The sequence below is a fragment of the Equus caballus genome, chromosome 10 (genome assembly GCF_041296265.1).
Source record: "Equus caballus isolate H_3958 breed thoroughbred chromosome 10, TB-T2T, whole genome shotgun sequence".
In the NCBI taxonomy this organism is placed as follows: domain Eukaryota; kingdom Metazoa; phylum Chordata; class Mammalia; order Perissodactyla; family Equidae; genus Equus; species Equus caballus.
Genome location: NC_091693.1, coordinates 5,541,406 through 5,563,642, shown reverse-complemented (window position 1 = coordinate 5,563,642; position 22,237 = coordinate 5,541,406). Strand labels below are relative to the sequence as shown.

Here is a 22,237-nt window from a genome sequence, read left to right as displayed (position 1 = left end):
ATTTGAACAAATGTACAAGTGGGAAAGCAAAGTCTTTTCAGCACATGGTGCTGGAACAACTTGATAGCCATATGGGGAAAAAAGGAAAATTCCTTTCCTCATACCATATACAAAAAATTAATACAAATGGGTTATCAACCTGAACATAAAAATGAGAAACCTAAATTTCTAAAAAAAAAAAAAAAAACCATAGGAGACTATCTTCATGACTTAAAGGGGGACAAAATTTTTTTAAGTCACAGAAACAAAAACCATAAAACAAAAAAACCGACAAATTGGATTTCATCAAAATTTAAAAGATATCATTAAAAATACTTTTAAAAATCACCCTGGGAGAAAATATTCACAAAACACACATCTGAAAACAACTTGTACTCAGAATACATATACATATTCCCACAACGAAATAATAAAAGACAAATAACTCCCAATTAAAACTGGGCCAAAGACTTGAACAGACTTCACAAAAGAAGATATAAATGGCTAAGAAGCAGACAAAAAGATGCTCAACCTCATTAGTCATCAGGGAAATGCAAATTAAAACCACAATATGACACCACTTCGCAGCCATAAGAACGGCTAAAACTAAAAAGACTAAAATACCAATTGTTGGCAAATATGTAGAATAATCCAACTCTCTTACACGTCTAGTGGGAGTATAAAACGGTACAACCCTTTGGAAAACAGTCTGGCAGTCTCTGATGAAGTTAAACATACACTTAACCTGTGACCCAGAAATTCCACTCCTTCGAATTTACCCAAGAGAAACGAAAACATTTGCCCACAGATGACCTGTACAAGAATGTTCACAGCACAATCTAGTATCTACCAAGAGTTAAATGGATAAACAAATTGTGGCATATTCATACGACAGAATCCTGCCCAGCAATAAGAAAAGGTGAGCTATTAAATGTGCAACAATATGGGTTAAAAAAAAAAAAAAAAGACATGGGGGCGGCCCCGTGGCCGAGTGGTTAAGTTCGTGCGCTCCGCTTCAGCGGCCCAGGGTTTTACCAGTTTGGATCCTGGGCACGGACATGGCACTACTCATCAGGCCACACTGAGGCGGCGTCCCACATAGCACAACTAGAAGGACCCACAACTAAAAATACACAACTATGTACTGGGGGGCTTTGGGGGAAAAGGGAAAAATAAAATCTTAAAAAAAAAAAAATTAGCCACAAAGTAGTACATACTATATGACCACGTTATATGAAGTTCTAGAAGAGACAAAACTAGTGTATGGCGGTTAGATAAGTGTGATAAGGGAACATACAGGGATCAACTGAAAAAGGGCAAGACAGAAGTTTCTAGGGTATTTAAAATGTTATGTATCTTTGAGAAGTATGAGTTATATAAATGTCTACATTTATCCAAAATCTTTTAAGTACATATTTAAGATCTGCTTGCTGTACTATATGTAAATTGTACTCAATTAAAAATAAAAACAGGGGCCGGCCCAGTGGTACAGCAGTTAAGTGCCCACGTTCCGCTTCGGTGGCCTGGTGTTCACTGGTTCAGATCCCGGGTGCAGACTTGGCAAGCCATACTGTGGCAGGCGTCCCACAGATAAAGTGGAGGAAGATGGGCATGGAGGTTAGCTCAGGGCCAGTCTTCCTCAGCAAAAAGAGGAAGATTGGCAGCAGATGTTAGTTCAGGGTTAATCTTCCTCAAAAAGTAAAGAAATAAATAAATAATAAAAAAATAAAAACAAAGATAAACCTAGAATATCTCATGCCAGAGTAAAGAAGTACTCAAAGAATGATGAGGACATGTCAAAAGGGCACAGGAGCCAACTGGAAGGCAATTCCTCTGGCCAAATTTGAGACAATTTGTGCATCAAAAAGAATAACAACCAGGGCCGGCCACATGGTGTAGTGGTTAAGTTTGGCACATTCTGTTTTAGCAGCCCAGGTTCGCGGGTTGAGATCCCAGGCATGGATCTACACTACTTGTCAGCCGTGCTGTGGTGGCAACCCACATATACAGTAGAGGAAGACTGGCACAGATGTTAGTTCAGAACTAACCTTCGTCAAGCAAAAAAAGAGGAAGACTGGCAACAGACGTTAGATCGGGGCTAATCTTCCTTAGCAAAAAAAAAAAAAAAAAGAAGAAGAAGAAGAAGAATGACTGTATTGCATGAATAAAAAGTCCATGAGTACATAAGAATACTTACGAAAGAAAATATATATTTGCCCTCATTCAAGTTTAAAACATTCCTTAATCAAAAGTTTCAAAACATTCCCTGGGGAAATGTATGTTCAAAAATACCAACCTCAACGAATCCTCACAGACAGACTTCCACAATCAAAAACTACAAAACAGGGGCCGGCCCCGCGGCTGAGTGGTTAAGTTCCTTTGCTCAGCTTCAGCAGCCCAGGGTTTCGCCAGTTTGGATCCTGGGTGTGGACATGGCACCACTCATCAAGCCATGCTGAGGTGGCGTCCCACATGGCACAACTAGAAGGACCCACAACTAAAATACACAACTATGTACCAGGCGGCTTTGGGAAGAAAAAGGAAAAATAAAAACCTTTAAAAAAAAAAAACAAACTACAAAACACAACAAGAAAAAAGGTATCATGACCAAGAGTGAAGAGAAACAAAAATAACGTAAGGAGGCTTTCAAAAGTCATCAGAAATCGGGATTATTAGATACGGAATACAGAATAGGTATGTTTAATATGCTTACAAAATAAACACACATGTCCAAAACATGAGACTACAAAGAATTCTTGGACAGCACATTAAAAGCAATAACTGTAAACAAACAAAAAAGGATAAATTGGACTTTATAAAGAATTTCTTCTCATCAGAAGACATCATTCAGAAAGTAATGAAGCAAGAATAGGTTAGGAAAAGAATTTACAACACATATATCCAACAGTGAACTTTTATCCAAGATGCACAAAGAACTCCTACAAATCTATAAGCAAAACTCAAACAACCCAATTTAAAAATGGGCAAAAGACGTCAAAAGGCACTTTACAAAGGCATTCGAATGGCCAAGAAACACACGAAACGGTGTACAACTCATCACTGCTCATCAGGGAAATTTAAATTAAATCTCATTTCCCGTCCACCCCCACCAGAACGGCTCAAAGACCAACCACGCAAAGCGCCAGCGGGAATGAGGGGAAACTGGAATTCTCACACATTGCCAATGGGATTATAAATTGGTTTGTCTACTCTGGTAACCATTTAGCAGCATATATAAAGTTACACAAATGCTACCCCATGAGTCAGCAACACCACTGCTAGAGAAATAAATCCCATCAACAGGCATGTACACAAATGCTCAGAAGAGGTTTGTTTACGATCACCAAATTATGGGAACAGCTCAAAAGTCCATGTAGAGATGACTGAGGGGGGCATAAGGGAATCTTCTGGGGTGATGGAAATGTTCTACACATTGATCTGGGTGGTGACGACATGAGCATGCAGGTGTGTAAAAATGCATCAAGCTGTAGTACACGGAAGACTAGTGTGTTTTACACTCTGTAAATATTTGAAATCTTGATAAAAAACAAGAGACTATCGGGGCTGGCCCATGGCCGAGTGGTTAAGTTCACGCACTCCGCTGCAGGCGGCCCAGTGTTTCATCGGTTCGAATCCTGGGCGCGGACATGGCACTGCTCATCAAACCACGGTGAGACAGCATCCCACATGCCACAACTAGAAGAACCCACAACTAAGAATATACAACTATGTACCGGGGGTCTTTGGGGAGAAAAAGGAAAACGAAAAAACAAAAAACATGAGACTATCAAAAACGTTGAGGCAGATTTGCAAAAAGAAACAAAAGGAACTTCTAGAAATGAAAAGAATCCAATCACTGAAATGAAAAACTCAATGAAAGAGTTCAACAGGAGATTAACACAGCTGAAGAGAAAAATCAGTGATCCTATTTTCAGCTTCTGGAAGACAGAGCTGAAGAAACTAAACAGGATGTAGCGAAGGGAGACAAATGGATAACATGAAGGAGCGGTTAAGCGACAGAGAGTAGAATGAGAAAGTCTAATATCTGTAACGCGAATTCTAGAAGCAAATGATCAAGAGAACAGGAGAGAAACACTTTTTGAAAATAACACAGCTGAGATTTTTCCTAAATTGATAAAAGACCTGAATCTTCAGATTCAAGAGTCAAAATGAACACCAAGCAGGACAAATAAAAGAAAATCCACACATACACACATCGGAGTCAAACTATAAAAGAACATTTCAAATTACCTGTACTTTTTTTTCTAATTGATATGTGAAAGTATTTTAAATATTCTGGAAAATAATGCTTGGAAGTTAAGTGTCTGGTAGTATATGGCTTGATTTACCATGTGCTTTGTGGTGTCTTTTAATTCTAATGTAGCGAAATTTGTCAATCCTTTCTTTTATGTTTGGCACTTTTTATGTGGAAAGAAAATCTTTCTGAGCAGAAAATTGCTAAAAATATGCTTCTATATTCACTCCTAAGATTCTCATGTTTTCTTTACATGTTTAAGTCTTTGATCCACTTGGATGTGCTTTCATTTTATTATATGGATAACTGATTTTCCCAGAACCATCTGCTATGCCATTTCTATCACCTATCAAGCTTTCACACAAACATGGGTCTGCTTCTGGTCTCTCCATTCTGTGTCACTGGTTCATCTGTCCGTCCTTGCACCAATACCACATGAAACTAATGTAACTATACAATACATGTTGATACCTGGTAGTGGAACTTGCTCTTCTTCAAGATCATCTTGACTATTCTTAGCCTTTTGCTCTTCTATTTAAATTTTAGAATGAGTTTGTCAAATTCATGAAAACCTGCTTAATTGGAATTGCAATGCATTATACATCAATTTGGAAAAAAACTGACATCTCTACACTATTGAATATACCCATCCATGAATATGGTACATTTATTTTTCTTGTCTTACTGAAATGACTAAGACCTCCAGTACAATGCTGAACAGAAGACATGACTGCAGGCATCATTGTCTTCTCATTTAAAGGTCCATTTTTCTCCTACTTCATCACTGAGTACAATGTTTGCATGGATATTTAGGAACCAACTTTTACCTGGCTTAGGAAGTCCACTTTCAGTCCTAGCTTGCTAAGAATTTCCATCATGAATGAATGCTGAATTTTATTGACTGCTTTTTCCACATCTATTGAAATGATTGTACAGTTTTTCTCTTTTGCTAATGAGGTGAATTACATTCATGAATTTTCCAATGTGAATCCCCTCTAGTATTCTTCAGATAAACTCAACTCAGTCCTAATACCTTACCTTGATTATATACTGCTGATTTCAGTTCCAGAGGGAAAGGGAATGAATAAAATAAATAGTACAAGAAAAATTCCCAGAACTGAGGGACAAGTCTCCAGTCTAACAGGGCTCTGCACGTGTCCAGCAGAAGGGATGACCAAAAGCCTACACTAAACATAAACAAAATCTCCTAAGCCTGACTCCTGCACTGCACAGCTTCAGGGGCACCGTTCCCGTTGTATTTACGTAAACGGTGCTCCCTGGAACTGTGCAGTACACAGACACTCCCAGAGGCCATAAGAGCCAGGATTTGTGCAACACGACAGCCCTCTTCTTGAGAGCTCCCGGAAGGAAAAACAAATCTCACACACACACACAAAGGAGAATCAGAACGCCATCAGAATTTAGCAGCAACCGTGGCTGCTGGAAGATAAAACTATGACTTCAAAATGCTGGGTGAAACTTTTTTCCAATTTGGAAATCTATTCCCAGCCAAACTATAAATTAAGTGTGAGGGTAGAATAAAGGCAGTTTAGACAGATCAGAATTCAGAAAATTTACTTTCCACGTGCCCTTTTTTAGATAACTATAGCAAAATGTTGGGAGACATTTTTCGTTGCTTCACAGCTTTGATTCCGCCCTTTTTCTCCAAGTTGCATTCAGTATCCAACCGCCCCTCAGCCAGTGTGTCCAAGGGAAACCGGAATCCACGCCCACTGTCCATGGCTGTGCTTGATTAGCATAAAGATGATTCCTCTTCCCTTTTTACAATATTGGTTCAGAGACTCAGGCAAGTCAGTCAATCAAGTCAGCGCACCCTCCCTAGCCAGTGGGACCGGCTCAGGAATGGACGTGTGAGATGATCTGATCATTGACATACAAGGAGATATTTGCTAGGTGTTTTCTGGAGAAGAAGTTTCCCTACCTCAAAAATGTGCCCAGAAGAGATGCCCCTTCTTCCTCCAGACCAGGGGTAGGCCAGCGGAAGTCTCAAGCTGCCTTAGACGTTTCACCACCATGAGAGAAGTTGCCACAAGGATAAGCCAAACCCAAGGGAAACTCAGCCAAGCTAATCATAGGGCTTCAGTGACCAGATCAATCCCAGCCTGAAGCCAGCCCTGTTCCTGGAATCCCACTTCAGTGAGCCAAGAAATATTCTTAAAGTTTAAGCTTTTTCAGCAACTTCTCTGTTTTCTGCAGCTAAAAGCTTCCAGGAAATCCAGGGAGTCCACATGGGAAGGCACAGAATGAGCACTCCACAGAGGTCTAGAGGGCAACTGGCTCAGACTGACAAGAGGCCAGGGGCTCCCAGTGGGAACTCAGAGAATGCCTGATATAATGGAGCATTTGGGAGGGAAAAAACCCTGAAGATATGATAAAGCTAGACAATACAAGGAGGAAAAAGGTTAAAAAAGAAAAAACTCCAGGAAACGTAAAAGACTGTAGAAAAAGGGTGATGTAATCACAGCATAATTCTTGGCTCTGCAGTGAATAATATTTATATAGTCACAGCAACATAAATCTGGTTTATTGACTTAACCACAACTTACGATCTGACCACATGAACAAGACGGAAGGAGAGAAGCTCTTCCTCACTGATCACAGCAGAACTAGGTAAATCTTGCCTAAAATTGATATATCAAGAAATAGTAGTGGACGGGTTGGTGAGAGGGAGATGTCCCCTAGAAGAAACTGCCGAAAAGTCCGAGGCGGCTGCCGCCAGCAAACAGGACCAGGAGTGGAAAGATAAGTGGTTTTTGCTGTTGCAAAAATAGCTTTTCACAACTGTTTGACTTAACACTGTGCATATATTCTACTTTTATAGAATAAAATATTAAAATGTTTAGGGTAGATAAATAAAAGATGGCTGCTTGGGGCAAAGTCAGGGAACAGTAGGAAAATCAAGAGTGCAGATTTATTAGGTCGGTCAGATTACAGTTGCTTTTTTCTTTTTATAACTTTCTCTAGGTTATATAATAACAGTTATACTTTAAACTGTGTGTAAAACTGAGACAAAAAATAAAATTACAGGAGGAAGAAATATCGGCCCCATGTCCAGGCAGATAGAGGCACTTGCTCCTCGCGCCCCGTCAAGCAGCCGGGAGACGCCAACACCCCGCACAGGACGGAGGCTCCGAAGCCGAGGGCCAGAGGGCAGCCCGGCCCTGCGGCCAGCAAAGGCTCCTCCCTGGCCCCACACCTGCCTCCCCTGGGCCCAGCAGACGTCCCCAGCGGCCCGGGTCCCTCAAACAGGCCAGGCCCAGAGGGAAAGCGGCCACAACTCAGCCTCCTCCACACTCCAGCCTGTGCCAGAGCCGGGTGGTCCATCTGCCTGGGACTTAGGTGCAAGGGGGTCCAGGGTGCAAGGGGACAGGGAAGAGGTGACCTACCACAGGAGTCGCAGGTGAAGCAATCGGTGTGATACAGGCTCCCCATCGCCTGGCACGCCTGCCTTGCTCCGTAGATGCCAAGCCCACACTTGATGCAGATGCCTAGGGGAGGAGAGGCAGAGAGAGCAGCGGTCAGCACAGTGACCGTGGAGCCGGATGGACATGCACCCCACTCCCAGTCCCAATGCTGCCCACGCGCCTGACCCTGGGCAGGCGAACTTCCCTGGGCCTCCGTCACTCGGTTACAAATGGCCAACATGGGGCCAAGAAGCGCTTGTTGTTGACAAACAGGGTTTGTTGCTGTTGTTGGGAAGATTGAGTTTAGCAGAGTGCCTGGCACAGAGTCAGAGATAACTGATGCTGTCCTCGCCATCAAAATCATGGTGACATGTTCATACCTAGAAAGTCACTCTGAGCCCCTTCACCTGGGACCTGCTCTTGGACTGAGGGAAAATCCTTTCTGCTGTCTATGAACCAAAAAGAATGAAGCCCACACAGGCACCGCCAGGACAGAGTCGCCGACCCTCCCCAGCCACTTTCCTCATCTGTAGCATGAGATTAATCTACCCTCTCATTCAGTCAGAGCATGGACATGATGGCCTGCCACGTGCCCTGCACAACTTAGGGGCTGGAGGTCCTACGATGCACGAGTCAAGCCCTCCCTCAAGGAGGCTGTGCTCCAGCCTGTATTCCAGTGGAGAGAGACAGACAAACAGACAGATAACATCTCCGGGGGAAACAAGTGCTATGGAGGAAAATAAGGCTGATGAAGAATATGTCTGAGTGTGTGACTCTTAAACAGGGTGGTCAGAGGCTGGGTCAGACAAGCCGATATTTGAGCAAAAGCCGAAAGGAAATAAGGCAGGGAAGTTTCCATGCAGACATCTAGGTTAACTGGATGGAATCAGGGGCCACCCCTGGCAGCATCGGGCAGGGGGTAGGGGGGAGAGGTGCTCAGAAGGCTGGAGGGGGTGACCAGCAATGCCAGGGCAAAGCCCTGGAGGCTCTCTAGCCAGCCCTCCTGGAGACCCAAACCAGAGACGGGCAGCCAGACATCAGAAGTCCCCCTCACAGAGTTACCAGTGGTCTCCCAGGCACCCCACATAGGGCATGAAGATGGGCTCCACCTGCCATCGAGACCCTAAGTGTCCAGGCTGCTCCAGGACATGATACCCTCACCCTCTCCCTCTTGCTTCCTACCAGATCTCTCTCCTTAACATTTAACCATGGTTGAGCTTCTCCCGTCTTAAAAAATCTCTCCCTCCCCCATCAGCCACCCCATTTCCCCCCTTCCTTCAGTCAAGAACAACCACTTCGTCCACACTCAGTCATCTCTTGACTATGCAGATCCACGGACTTCCCGTTCTGATGCTGCTGGAGGGGGAACTCTCCTCCTCCTGGGTTTCCGGGATACGACCCACACCTGGCTTTCTGGTTCCTCTCCCTCCCCAGCCCCGGTGGGTACTCCCCTGCTCTGTCCTGGGCTTCCCACACCACGGTCTCCCCAGGGAAGGGAGGGCCAGTTCAGACGCCCTGAAAACCAAGCAGGTGTGCAAAGCTGGCTGGTGGGGACCCAGGTAAACAGAGAAGAGAGCCATGGCCGCCAGAAGCTGCAGCCACGCCTCGGCTCTGCTGACGGCTACTGGGTGGGGATGCGGGCCCAGCATTGCTAAAGACCAATTTGTCAAGAAAAGCTAGACATCTAGATTTATAGGTGAAATCTTCCCAAGCTAAAATTAATTACTAACTTAAATGCTTTGAAGACACAGAAGCCAAACACCATGTCTGCAGGTTTCCCTGGGCAGTCCCAACATGCTCCTAACCGGTCACCCCACGGAAGGCTCCCGGCGCTCTGCCCCAACCTGGACCACTCTCCTGAGTCACTGACTCACGTCCCGCATGGCCTCAGACCGCTCCAGGTCCAGAGAAAAGCTCCAGGCTCCCCACAAAACTGCTCTTGCCCCTGGGTTCCCACTCCAGGAATGGCACTTCTGCATAGCCAGGTTTGAGGGAGCACCACAGCCTACCCTCTCCCTCCTTCACCTCCAGCTCCAACTCTCAGCTCCTCTACTCCCTAATCTTGACTCCACCCCCTCCCCTCACTCCCACTAGCCTGATTCAGAACATCTTCAATTCTCATCGCAAGGGCTGCTTCCACAGTCTCTCACGCATTCCAGCCTGGCCCCCCAGAAGTCGCCCCCCAAATGCAGGCACACTTATCTTTCTAAAGTGAAAATGACTCACACCTCTGCTCTTGTCCATCAACTTCGAATACCTGACCTTGTCACCTCCCTAAGTTACCAGAATAGCAAACGAAGTCAGTTGCCTGTGGAAAGCAAGACAGGAAGATGGGCAAGAGGGGAGGCTGTGACCTTGTATTCTTAGTTTTTTGGTTCTGTTGGCTTTTTTTCTAAATATGTGTTTGCATCACTTTAATAAAAATACATGGAAGGAGGAGAACCAGGAGCATGAGGTAATGTCCAAAATTCAGGGAGTAGACCGTTTCAAGGAGAGTTGACTCCAGCTGTGGGACGGAGCAGTGAGATCCAGACCAACGAGGCCTGGCAGACACCTGCTGGGGCTGGGGAGTCGTCGGTCCTGTGCAAGAGCTGGGCCAGTTCAGTGAGAGGAGACAGCAGATGGCTGAGGGGACAGCAGACGCAGATACGCAAAGACAATGCCAACTAGACACGGGGATGAGAAGATGAGATGAAAGGGCTGACGAGACCTTGTGGCCATGTAGGTTTGTGTTTGTTTGGGTTTTTTTTTTTTAATGAAAGACCCTTGTACATATTACAAGCAAAGGAAAAGAGCCATTGGAAAGAGGAAAGCAGAAGATGGAGGAGGTGGAGTTGCAGACGGAAGGACCCTTATCCTCAGATCTGGATGCGTAGCTGAGAGCCTGCGGGTAAGGAACACGAAGCCAGAGGAACAGACTGCAACTGCTGACCCCAATTTTTTCAGCAAAGTAGAAAGCAAGGGCAGGGGCCGGAGGAGAGAAGCAGTTTGTTGAGGGAATAAAAGAGGAAACTGACCAAGGCTTAGAGAGATGGGTGGCACCAGAAAACCACAGAAGGTGCCGACCATCCATCTGCTGCCTGGAACAGCAGCAGCAAAGGAGCCGCAGCCCGGACTCGGAGTCAGGGCTCCACAGGGCAGACGGCCACCAGAGGAATCAGAGACGCTGAGAGGCGGGCTGCAGTCAGAACCGAAGGCTGCTGAAGTGAAGCAAAAACAGGGTGTGGCCCTGGGAGTGGGTGGCTGAAGAGAAGGCAGAGAGGTCACCAAAGTTAAAGAGGTTCCAGAAGCCTGGGGCTGTTTGCTGGCTAATGGCAGTGGAACTCGGGAGGAGAGAGGGGAAAGTTCCAAAGGTGTCAGTGAATGGCAGAGAGGGACCAGGAGGTCAGCTGGCGTCAGGGCCAAGGAGAAGAAGGGATAGCACAGAGTGGAAGGAACACATCTGAAAGATGAGGTTTGCCAGAGATCACTGAGCTCGTGCAGACTTCCTTTTGTAAAATTCTGTACTATTCGGGTTGAATTGTAGGAAATTGCCACTTTTATAGCTCCAAAAGGTCAAATATCAGAAGTTCAAACAAATATTTGCCCATATTTTTAAAAATCAGGAAAATGTAACTTAGATCTGGCTTCTCTTGAAAAACCGAAGATCTATCATGGCTCACCTCCCACTCCCAGGTGGCTTCAATGGGCTGGAGCTGAGCTGAGTGGCGGCTCCCTCTGGGAAGGCCAACCCATTAGCCCCTATGGTCTTGTACCATCAGCTCTCCGCTTCTCCCACTGCCTGCCTGGGTCTAGCCACCTCGACTTCACACCAAGATTCTGAGTAGCCACGGAGGCCCACAGAACACACCTCCACCCAGGCCTGCAGTGTGTGGGACAGGAAAATGGGCAGTCTCCCATGGAGAAAGTACTGGAAGTCATTGTTTTCAGAAGAGAGTCCCAGCTTCTGCTCCTGGTACCTGCGTGGCAAGAGAGGCAAGAGCTTCCTAACTCATCTCCCTGCTCCCAGGCCATGTGACAGCGGCCACAAGAACTACCAGACCACACATTCTCACCCGGCCGCCCCCGGATGAGCATGAAACCCTTCGGTGAGCCCCCTCCCAAAAGCAGGCTGACCCCATGGCCCAAAAACTCCCTTGACCACCTGACCCCTCTTGGGCTGCAAGCCCGGGGAGCATACTGGAACAATCCACATCTTTACTTGCCTCCTTTCGCCCACATTCTTCCCTCTGCCTGGAATGCCCTCATCTGGCCTGTCACAGCCTCCTCCTCTCTCAAGATCCAGTTCAGGGCGGTCCTGAGCTGCTAGCTGGAATGAATGTATGAAAGATACATACTCCAGGACAGCCTCAGTCGCAAGCACCATAACCACGGAAGCCAGGCGCTCAGCCGTCCTGCTTCTCAGTACCGGAGGGAAGCAAGCCCCCTCCCCAGGCCTCTCCTCAGAACCTCAAGCCTGAGAGTCCTAGGAATGGTCCAAAGGACCAGGGATCAGGGAACCAGGGTCAGACCGCGAAATGGAGGCTGTCAGAGACTGCTGGGCTTTGCAAACGCTGTGAAGCAAGATTCCCTGTGGAAACATCCCATACACACTGCACAACCCAGAGCGAGGACAGCCCCGTGTGAGCGGCTTGGTCCCCTCCCCCTCTGGGTGGGCGTCCTCTCCCCCACACACTCTACCTCCAGCCGCTACCATCGCCAAAGCCTCAGGTCAGGCGGGGTATCTGGGGGTAGCTGGACCGCTCCACCTCCCTGCTCCTGTCCACACCCCATACTGCTGGGGGGAGATACCCCAGGACGGCAGGGGTCCCTACACAGCTTGGCTGATCAGCTAACCACAAAGCATGGACTAGGACGAGCAGAGTGGCAGGTATCAAGAAGAAACTACCCGAGATCGGCTTATTCTGTCATGAAGTTAGGAACAGGAGCACATCACCTCACTCTGCCAGAACACCTTCTCCGGCCGGGAGACCCAGAGGCGGAGCCGCTATTCCAAATAAACCCCAGACCCGGCGGTTCGCACTCACACGCCCGCCGCGCAACTAACGTCGCCGGCTCCCCAGCGCCCCTGGAGACACGCCTGTCCCATCCCAGCCCCTCGGCCCACGCCGAGCCCCGGCCCATCCCGAGCTCGCCTCGGCCCAGCCGGCCTCCGACCCCGGGGCCGCCCGCGATCCCGGACGGGGCCAGACTCACCGAAGTAGTCCCGCGCCGTGCGCGCCTCCAGCGCCCGCTCCAGCTCTCGGGTCAGCGCCTCCAGCCGCCGCTCCGCCGCGCTCGGGCCGCCCTCCCGGGCCGCGGGCAGCTGCAGCGGAGGCAGCGGGAAGGGGGCCGGCCCCGCGGGCTCCGGGGAGCGCGCCGGCGCGGGGCAGGCGCCGGGCGGGAGCAGGTCGGCGTAGGCGCCGGCCGAGCCGCGGGAGCCCAGACTGGACACGCTGGAGCGGGCGCTGCCCACCGACGGCGGCCCGGGGCCGGGGCGCGGGTCCGAGCGGCCGGGGCGCGGGCTGCCGTGGCGTTGGTCGTAGCCCAGGCTGATGCCGCTGGAGCGGGCGCTGCCGCCGCCGCCGTCCGAGCCCGCCAGGCTGGCCCGCGGGCTGCCCGCAGGCTGCGCGCTGAGCTCGGGGGCCGCCGCGCGCCGCAGGCCTCGCTCGGCGCGGCTCGGGCCGTCCGCCCCGGCCTCGCCGCCGCCGCCGCCCTTCCCTCGGCGGGCCTGCGCCTGCGCCGCCTCGTCCCCCGGCGCGGGCCGCGGCCCCCGCCGACCCCGGCCCGGGGAGTCGCCGCCCGGCTCCAGCTCCCGCAGGGCCAGCCCGGCCAGGAGCAGGGCCGCCTCGTCCGCGGCCGCCCGGGAGCGCTGCATGGCCCGGCCCGCCGGCCCGAGCGCGTCACCTCCGCCCCCGCTTCCCGCCGCCGCTCCGGCCGCGCCGCCGCATCGTCCGCCCGAGCCCGGAGCCCGCCCCGGGACCCCTGGGCGCGGGGCGGGGCGGGGCCGGCGCCGGGCCGGGGTCGCTCCGCCGCCGCGCGCCGTCCGGGGGCCGCGGCGCTCGGCGGGGCGGCGCGCGCGGCGGAGGAATGTGCGCTCGGCGGCGCCGGCCGCGCCCCCTCCTCCCGCGGCCGCGCCGGGGGCGGAGGGACTCCTTTGTGGGGGGAGGAATGCGAGGAAGGAGACGGCGCTGCGGCCTCTGGAATGCGGGGGGAGTGGCGGCGGCGGAGCCGCGGTGGCCGCGCGTCGCCGGGAGCGCAGAGGGGCGCGGAGGCCCGGCCGGTCCTCGGTGGGAAAGCGGCGCGCGGTGGCGCCGCGGGGAGAGCCCGGGCCGGCGGGGCTCCCGGCCGTCTGGCCTCTGGAGAGATCCCGGATTCTCCCCCAGGCCCGGCCGGAGAAACGGGAGCAGCTGACAGACGTTTCCCACATCCTCCCTCATCTCCTGTCCCGGCGCCGCCACCGCTTCAGGCGCTCGGCTGGGCACGGTCAGCCTTGGGCAGAAGCGCTGCGCCCGCTCCGGGACCCTGGAGGACACGGTGCGTCTCGTGCCGAGGCGCCCCCAGGACCTCGCGTGACCCCGCGACCCCCAGCCCGGCCCGGGGCCATGTGGCTGCGCGCTGGCTTCCAGAGCCCCCGCCTGCCGGGTGGGGAAGGCGCCCGGTGCTGGGAGCGGGGGTTGGTTGAGGACTGGCCCTCGCGCCTGGTCGGCGCACGCAGGACCCCGAGGCAGGCCTCAGGCTGAGCCAGTGGGCGGCTGAGCCACGGGCGGTCACCAAGAGATGCGAGGACTCCTTTTGCCAGCATCTGCCCTCAGGGTCTTGGGTGAGGCGCGAGGGAGATGCTCCTGAAAGCACTGCGCCGCCACAGATCCTGGGACGGGGCGCCTTGGGGGCCACGTGGGGGCCGGGGGCACAAGAGGTGACTAGGGCTTTGTCCCCAAAAACACTAGCGACAAAGCCCTTGTCACATATTTCAGACAGCTTATAGGGAAGGCGAGCAAGCCATTATCTGTCAGGACCCGGTGGATCCAGGAAGACCACCTCGAATGGAAGGGTTCTCTTTTCCAGGCATCCCTGCTCAGAGGAGGGCCCCACAGCATCGCAGGGAGCAGGGAGCCTGGATGGGGAGTGGTCTGCCCGCAAACAGACCAGGGCCTCGGGCCTCAACGTAACTGAGGAGCTGGCTGTGGCTCATTCTCCTCAGCTGGCAATGGAGCAATGTCTGGCCCAGCAACTCCTCCCCAGCACACCTCAGAGCTTTCAGAATTCCAGCACCCTCTCCCTCAGGTTCAGGGTCGGGGGTAGGACAAGCACAGGTGAGGGCAAGCGTTTTGGGAAGCAAATATCCAGAGAAGCCATCTCATGAAATGATCTTCCACTCTGAGAAAGGAAAAACAATTTAAGTCAACAATGAGATATCACATTTCACTGATCACATTATCTACCATTTAAAAAAGGAAATATTGGCAAGACTGTGGTGAAACTTGCATACATTTTACTGGTATGAGTGTAAGTTGGTACTTCCCATTAGGAAGGGCAATTGGGTGGTATTAACATCCTCACGAACAAAAACACTCATAAGCAGTGATGCTCCAAGAATCTATTCTACGCTAGAGAAGTGATCCAAAATGCAGACAACAGCGCATGCACAGAACTGTTTACCACATTATTTATGCAGCTATACAGTCCTAGGATCTCCAGCCTTCAGAAAAGGAGCTCAGAAGGAGCTCTGCTCTCAACGGTAGTTCTTAAATAACTGTTCCATCCCCACCTGCCCACTTAGAGCTTTCAAGATTTAAATATATTGGAGGCTACGGTCAGCTAAAACACATTACTTATTCTAATGGTAAGTAAATAAATAACAACAACAAAAACGCATAACAGAAACTACCTAAAGTGTTTGCTTTCTCGATCCCCTAGCTATCTTGGCAGCGGTTCTTGGTTGGGGGCCGACCCACACCTAAGACAGGAAGATGGTGGCAGCAAAGAAGAAGAATTAGTCACTTGAGTCAATCAACTCTAGGCTCCAATTCATTATGAAAAGTGGAAAATACTGCTGGGGTACAAGTGGACTCTGAAAATGATCAGACAAGGCAAAGCAAAACTGGTCATCCTCGACATCTGCCCAGCCTTGAGGAAATCTGAAATAGAGTATTATGCCATGTTGGCCAAAACTAGTGTCCATCACTACAGTGTCAATAATTTATTGAATTGGGCACAGCATGTAGAAATTACTAGAGAATGCACACTGGCTATCATTGATCCAGGTGATTCTGATATTGTTAGAAGCATGCCAGAACAGACTGGTGAAAAGTAAATCATGCAAAATTTTTCTTTAATAAAATTGACCAAAACTAGTTTTAATAAATAAATAAGATGTTCAATACTCAATATTAGAATAAAGTACTTCTGTGAAGTGGGAAATACATTAAGCAATTATTTATGAATATATTAAAAATATTTAATGATGTGGGGAATCATACCATTGTAATGTTAAGTGAATACAAAGTAGTATTCAGAATTGTAATCTCATCTATGCACAACCTGAATGTGTCCCAGACCCCATCTTCTTCGGCATCCTCACTAGAGGCATGTTGAATGTTTGATCTCAATTTGCTGGCTCTTTCTGTCTGGAAGCGCAGTGGGGGAGAGGAAAGGGACATGGTCTCACTCGTGGGATTTGAAGCATCGTCCAGGGACTCAGTGCCCAGCCTCCACTGATGCCTTCTCCGTCCTCCACTGATATAGGGATGTTCTCTGTGTTCGCCCCTCTTTCTGGCCTCTTTCTTTCTGAGTCCAGTGGTGTGTTGGTAAATGTTTACCAACCAACACCCTGGGGGAGATTTGTACAAATCAGGAGCCCTGATTTATAGCATTCGCCAATACCACCATAGTCAATTTCATGAACCACCATCTTTTCCTTGTAAGGTCCCAGAGGCTGATCCTATCCAGACTGTCCATGTTCATGGTGAGTTTTTGAGAGATCCCCCGGTTGTCTCTCCTTGTAACCTAGCTTCCATCAGACTCCTGAATCTATCTGTAGTGTCTATGTTGTCTGGATCCTAACTATGGACACAGTTCAGGGGTTTTCCCAGTCAGATGTCAATCAAATGTGTTTGGATAACTTGGGTTATGAGGAAAAGAGGATGGCATGCAGTCAAACTCCACGTGGAGGAGCTGCTGGGTTCCACACTTTCTCTCCACTCAGCCTGCAGTGGTCTTTACCCTTAAAATAATTTTTCCTGGGGAGAGCAGCAGGAATCTTTCACCTGAAGCCCACTTGTACCCCTCCCAGCTCAGCTCCTACCTGGGGGCCAGTCCTCCAATACACACACAGCACCAGACCCAGACTCAAGGCGCATGTTCTGTCTGACACATGGGGAGGCCATCCACTGGGAGTTGTGCCCAAGGTGACTTTTCCATCCCCTTCTCTGAGGCCTAGCTCTTTCAACCATCAACTTCCCCTGGTCCCAGTATCCCCTTAGGCCTCTCTGGTGGCACAGGTTTCAAAGCATTGACAACTGAAGCCACAGACACGACGGACGGTTCCCCAATCTAACAATCAGGGTTAGGATTTGACAATTACATTGCTTCTTCAGGGAGCAAGTGGCTATCTTGGAAAGACTTTCACTTTCTTGCCCTGAAACCTTATCCTTCACTCAGGAATGGGAATTTATGCACAAACACTGTACGTTGCAGAGACCCCAGCCAGTCTGCAACTCCATGGGGAAGAACTATTTGGGGATGCCCAGATTCCTACAGCTTTTGGGAGCATTTTTGAGCACCAGGCGGGTGTGCATGTCTTATGGTGGTGCTGGAAGGTGCAGCTCGGACCAACTGGGAGGAACCTTGGTAACACACAGAATGTGGGCTCTCAGATCCCCATCTCACCACCTACTGCTGCCGTGGGATGAGAAGCTGGGTTTCTGTGCACACCAGCCCTGAGTGTCTTACTGCTTTCAAAGGTTTCTACCCAGGCTGGCAAGGTTGGCAACATTTCCCAAGAAGCGCGACATGGTGCCAAGTAGGGATGCACTACATGTTTCTAGGATGAGGGAATGACACGTGTGCACAATGCCCACATTTTTCTGAGACTGATTGATCTTCCGAAAATCTAAGTGAATTGTTGGAAGATTTCTAAAGTAAAAAGCCTGAGGACCTTCTTGGAGCATGGTACATTCTACTAAAATTTTTGTTCAGAGTCTTTCCCTATGTAGTAAGTCATCACTTCTAAGATTTAAGTTTTAAAGCTGTGTCAGAGACACTTAGTAAAACTTCCAAAAATGTTATTTTACCAGGAGGTAACTGTCTTCAAAACATAATCAAACTGCACAGCAGCATCAAAGCACTATAGCTCAACTCAGCTGATTTTTTTAGTGAGAGTTTAAAACCTTCTCAAACTTTGGGCTGGAATTTATTTTAAATTAGATGCAGGGAAAAAAAAGTGTGTGTGCAGTATTCCCAGTATGAAAATGTCTCTAAAAATACTTCTCCAAATATAACCTCCTGCAAAATGATCAAATGGAGATTCCGGACCTCAGGAACACTACTTCAAGATGCAAAGAAATGGGAGGCCTCCACCGCTTCTACAAGTCACAATGACTAGAAACACCTGCCAACATTTTTTCCTCCTTGATTTCTTTGGGTTTTATTTACTTTTAATAGTTTTTATTTTCTGTATATTACAAAAGGCTAGTAGGGGGTTTAAATTTGCCCACATTCCTTGGCCATAGCGCAAGTCCACTTTAGACACTGGTGCCGCCAATGGGCAATTTTCAGGAACTGGAACATCTATTATGAACCAAATGCTTTCTGGCAGCTTCTAAGCAGACCATTAATCTACTGGAAACATGGCTCTCTTCTTTGGAGGCTCAAATGAAAGAGAATTCTCCCTACATCACAGCCTGGCAACAAGGATGAGTAAAGCTGACTTCAAGATGTTGGACCCAGGAATCACTGTGACACTTTCTCATTCCAACTTATATTTTTAATATAATCTTTATTGCCTTTCTAGTTTCAATCATAAGATATACTCAGTACAAAACTTGAAAAAGTCACATAGGCACAAGAGGAAAATACAGACCGTACATATATATATATATATACACATATATATGTATCTCCACTTTTATTATGAAAGCTTTCAGAGAAAAGTTGGATAGTACAGTGAACTTATATAGGCTCCACCTAGATCTGATAAATGTTGATTTTACTTTTTTCTTCTTGTATTGTATATTTCACCGAGCCATTTAAAAGTTGTGGTTATTATGAAGCTTCATCCCTAATATTCCAAGAATACGGACACAGGCCTATATCACTACAAGAATGTTATCATACCTAAGAAAATAATTCCATTATAGCTTAGTTTATTCCATTTTAAAATTTCCAATTGTCACAAGCATTGTTAGTCATTTATTTTGCACTTGAGCTCTAGAAGGCCCCATGTCCTCTACTTGTCCGACTGTTTCCTCTTAGTTTTGCTTTACTTGGTTCCTCTATCCCCTCTATTTCCTGTCAGCTGGAGGTTAAGTCTACATACTGGATTAGACTTGGGTTAACTTTTCTTTTAACCGAAGCGCTGCTGTATTCTTCATTTCATCATCTCCTCAGGAAGCATGTATCCGCTTCTTCCATTAGCGATGCTAGGTTTGATCACTTGATTACAGTGGTGACCGATCAGTCTATTGTCAAGACTGATTTTCTTTCCTTTCTCAAGTTACCTGCACCACAACATTTGAGCACTGTGTGAAGATTCTGTTCCTCAGCAGCCTTTTACTAAAGGTTTTGGCATCCACTGATGATCTTGGCCTAATCAGTTATTTTGTTAAGGGCTCAGGCTTTATATTAAAATACAGAATCCTCTCATGGTATACACCATGTATGAGAACAGATCTTTGGGACAATGGGCTCTCTAGTAAACTTGAGTCACCAGACTGCTCCCTTGAGGCTGGAAGATGGTTTGTCAGGCTGTATTTCAGGCCGGAGCTACTGGGGAAACACCCTTAATGAGCCCTGCTCCCAGCTCCCCAACTGAGAAGAAAACTCACATGGGAAAACCACGAATACAAGACCAGCTCTGAAGTGTCTCCAGCCCCCAGGGACATGGAGGCAGCGTGGATCTGCTTAGTTTAGTTGAGCAGGACCCCTGAGGCCAGACCTGCCTTGCTGGTAAACTCTGATTTTTCTAGAAACAGGTAGAAAATGGACAGAAACTGCTAGACAAGGTAGTAACAGAATCGTTGCAAAGATGAAACCACCGGTCTGCCAAAACAGAAACACACCTCTACAGACCAAACTGGCACTTACTGCCACATACATTCAAATGGGAAAGAAAACAACAAAGAAACATACACAAAATGCCAGAAACACACTGTTGGCAACTGTATTTTTTTAAAAAGGCAGGGTGAGGTTTTAAGGAATGGGAAGAATTTCAAAATTCAGATTTCTGGAGAGCTTTTCAGAATTCAAAATTTCAAAACTGAAAATCATCAGTGACCAACCAGTTAACCAAAACTTATTTCTGAGAGGTGGTATTCCAGGCCAGGATATTTCACTTTTATGTTACATTGTTCTGTAATTTTGAAATTATTTTTCCTGGAGAAAAATGAAACACCTAAAAATGCAAAGTGAACCTCACAGGCTGATAGGGTTGAGTGGGAATCCAGCTTGCTTGCAGCTGCTCTATCAGAAGGCTAGCAGTCAGTCCATCCTGGAGGCATCAAGCAGCATGCTCCTGAGAGGTGAGTCTTGTTCAACACGATTTTTCTGAAGGCTTTGATTACATGCTGAATTTACAAATGATACAAAACAAGGAGTAAGAGTTAAGCTGGATGGCAGGATAAGAATTACATAAAGTGGAACAATATAATGAATTATCAATTTCAAATTCAGTTGACTGTGGCCAAAAACACCAAAGGCAGAGGTATAAAAGGGGGGAAACAGATTCATGGGTTTCTCTTATCTGAAAACTCAAGGCACATCTGTGTGAGGAGAGTACCCTCAGGGCTCAGGCCCTCTGATGGCCCAGAGCAGAGATGTGAGGGCTGATCCATTCAGTGCTGGTCTGGCCAGATCTGTAGGCTGGAGCTGGGCCCTGAATGGTACACTCACGAATGGACTCTGATGAACTGGGGGACAACCCAGAGAAGACTGCAGAATGGAGGAAAGACTCTCCTCTGGAATCTCAAATCCAAGGCTGCAAGTTACTGGGGCTGGGCAAAGATGACTTAAATGTTCTCAACAAAAAGCTAATGGTTTACAATCCAAATTTAAAAAGCAACACAACCATTAAAAGCTCATCTATGGCAAACAGCGGAGATCTTTTAACTTTCACATCCATGATGAGTTAATTTTTTAAAAGGAAAGAATTTAGCATGCCTGCAGTAAATACAATGTATAAACCCAATAAGGCAGCAGAAACGTGCACTGTGCAGGCATGGAGAACAAGGATGCAGATGCCATTTATTTGGTCCATAAGTACAGTATAGTTCTGAGTTTTACAAAACATCAAATATAAATAACCTGAAACTGTAACAATACACAAAAATCGGCTTCTTACACAGACATACCAGGCAGTACAAGCTGAAAACTTGAGTAAATTAACATTGTTTTACATTAATATACATAGTGCCAGTTAACATTTAAAAACAAATCTCAATGCATAGCACTTGATACTTCTTTGAATCTGTTTCAGTCAGTTAAGAGTATGAAAATGGTTAGATCTAGGCTAAAAATAACTCTTCTTCTAACCAAAAATAAAGGCATAATATTTATAACCAGGTATCAACTTTACTAAACCACAATATTTTAAAACTATTAAATGATACCTAAGAGTATTTACATTAAAAAGGCAACATGCATTGTGGTGTTTCATCTCATGACTGGATATGCACACACTTTGTTCAAAGGGTTTTAAAACTATATTCCTACTTTCAATACAGCATACCGCAATGTTCCTAAAGGTTCTAGTCAAACAAATGCTTTAGAAGGGAGCAGAATCGTCTTCAAGTCACTGGTATCAATTTTTTCCCTTTGGAACAAAGGACATAACAATAACCTGGTTCTGCCCAGATGACCTAACGCAGTAAGAGGGTTCACGTTCTTTCTAGCGGTGCTTCTGTTCAATCTAACGCTATAACGTCATCAAGCTCTTCTGTCTGTTCTGTGCGTGACCTCTTTGCACTGACATTCTCTTTCTCATCTAATTTCCTCTTGCGACTTCTCTCTTCTTCACTGATGTCAGCATTATTTGAAGGACCTTCTTCATCTGAATCAACTATGAGCACATCATCTTGCTCTTGTGCTTATTTCAGAAAAAAAGGAAAAAATGGTTAAAAGTGTGGGAGTTACTAGCGGCTCACTAGTATTTTGTATAAGTGAAAAGCTAACTCTTCTGATATATACCAAGTTTAAGAATAGCTACCCTTAGGGAATCTTCGCTTTACATATTAAATATTTCTGTCCTGTTTTAATGTTTTCTATAACAAGCACCATTTCTTTTCTAATCAAAACAAAAAATTGTAACAAGCATTATTAACGCAAAGGAATTACTAGAGTTCCTTCTTTCTATTTCTCCAACAGAAAAAGAGGGTCAATTGTA

The 22,237-nt window shown here is 47.6% G+C and overlaps 2 protein-coding genes and 1 pseudogene across 10 annotated transcripts in view; 1 reads left to right on the top strand and 2 right to left on the bottom strand.

Annotated features, from left to right (window-relative positions):
* Positions 1 to 16,054, bottom strand: part of WTIP (WT1 interacting protein) — a 79,283-nt gene extending 63,229 nt beyond the window's left edge. Inside the window, exons 1-4 of one of the 6 annotated variants that reach the window (XR_011422290.1) lie at positions 12,856 to 16,054; positions 11,865 to 11,968; positions 11,510 to 11,618; positions 7,642 to 7,743 (exon numbers count right to left, since the gene is read on the bottom strand). Coding sequence is in view for 2 of the 6 variants with exons in the window: in XM_023649516.2 (XP_023505284.1) it covers positions 7,642 to 7,743; positions 12,856 to 13,516 (763 nt within the window). In the remaining 4 variants the exon portion in view is untranslated. Of the gene's footprint in view, positions 1 to 7,641; positions 7,744 to 11,321; positions 11,619 to 11,864; positions 11,969 to 12,855 lie in introns of all 6 variants that reach the window. The other 5 variants (XR_011422291.1, XR_011422289.1, XR_011422288.1 and 2 more) reach the window with 5 other exon arrangements.
* Positions 15,612 to 16,054, top strand: LOC138915878 (large ribosomal subunit protein eL30 pseudogene; annotated as a pseudogene).
* A 2,563-nt stretch (positions 16,055 to 18,617) lies between these two features.
* UBA2 (ubiquitin like modifier activating enzyme 2) overlaps positions 18,618 to 22,237 on the bottom strand; it is a 36,709-nt gene continuing 33,089 nt past the window's right edge. For 2 of the 4 annotated variants that reach the window (XR_011421813.1, XR_011421812.1), the window contains exons 17-18: positions 21,695 to 21,940; positions 18,618 to 20,423 (exon numbers count right to left, since the gene is read on the bottom strand). Coding sequence is in view for 2 of the 4 variants with exons in the window: in XM_023649512.2 (XP_023505280.1) it covers positions 21,759 to 21,940 (182 nt within the window). In the remaining 2 variants the exon portion in view is untranslated. Of the gene's footprint in view, positions 21,941 to 22,237 lie in introns of all 4 variants that reach the window. The other 2 variants (XM_023649512.2, XM_001490648.7) reach the window with 1 other exon arrangement.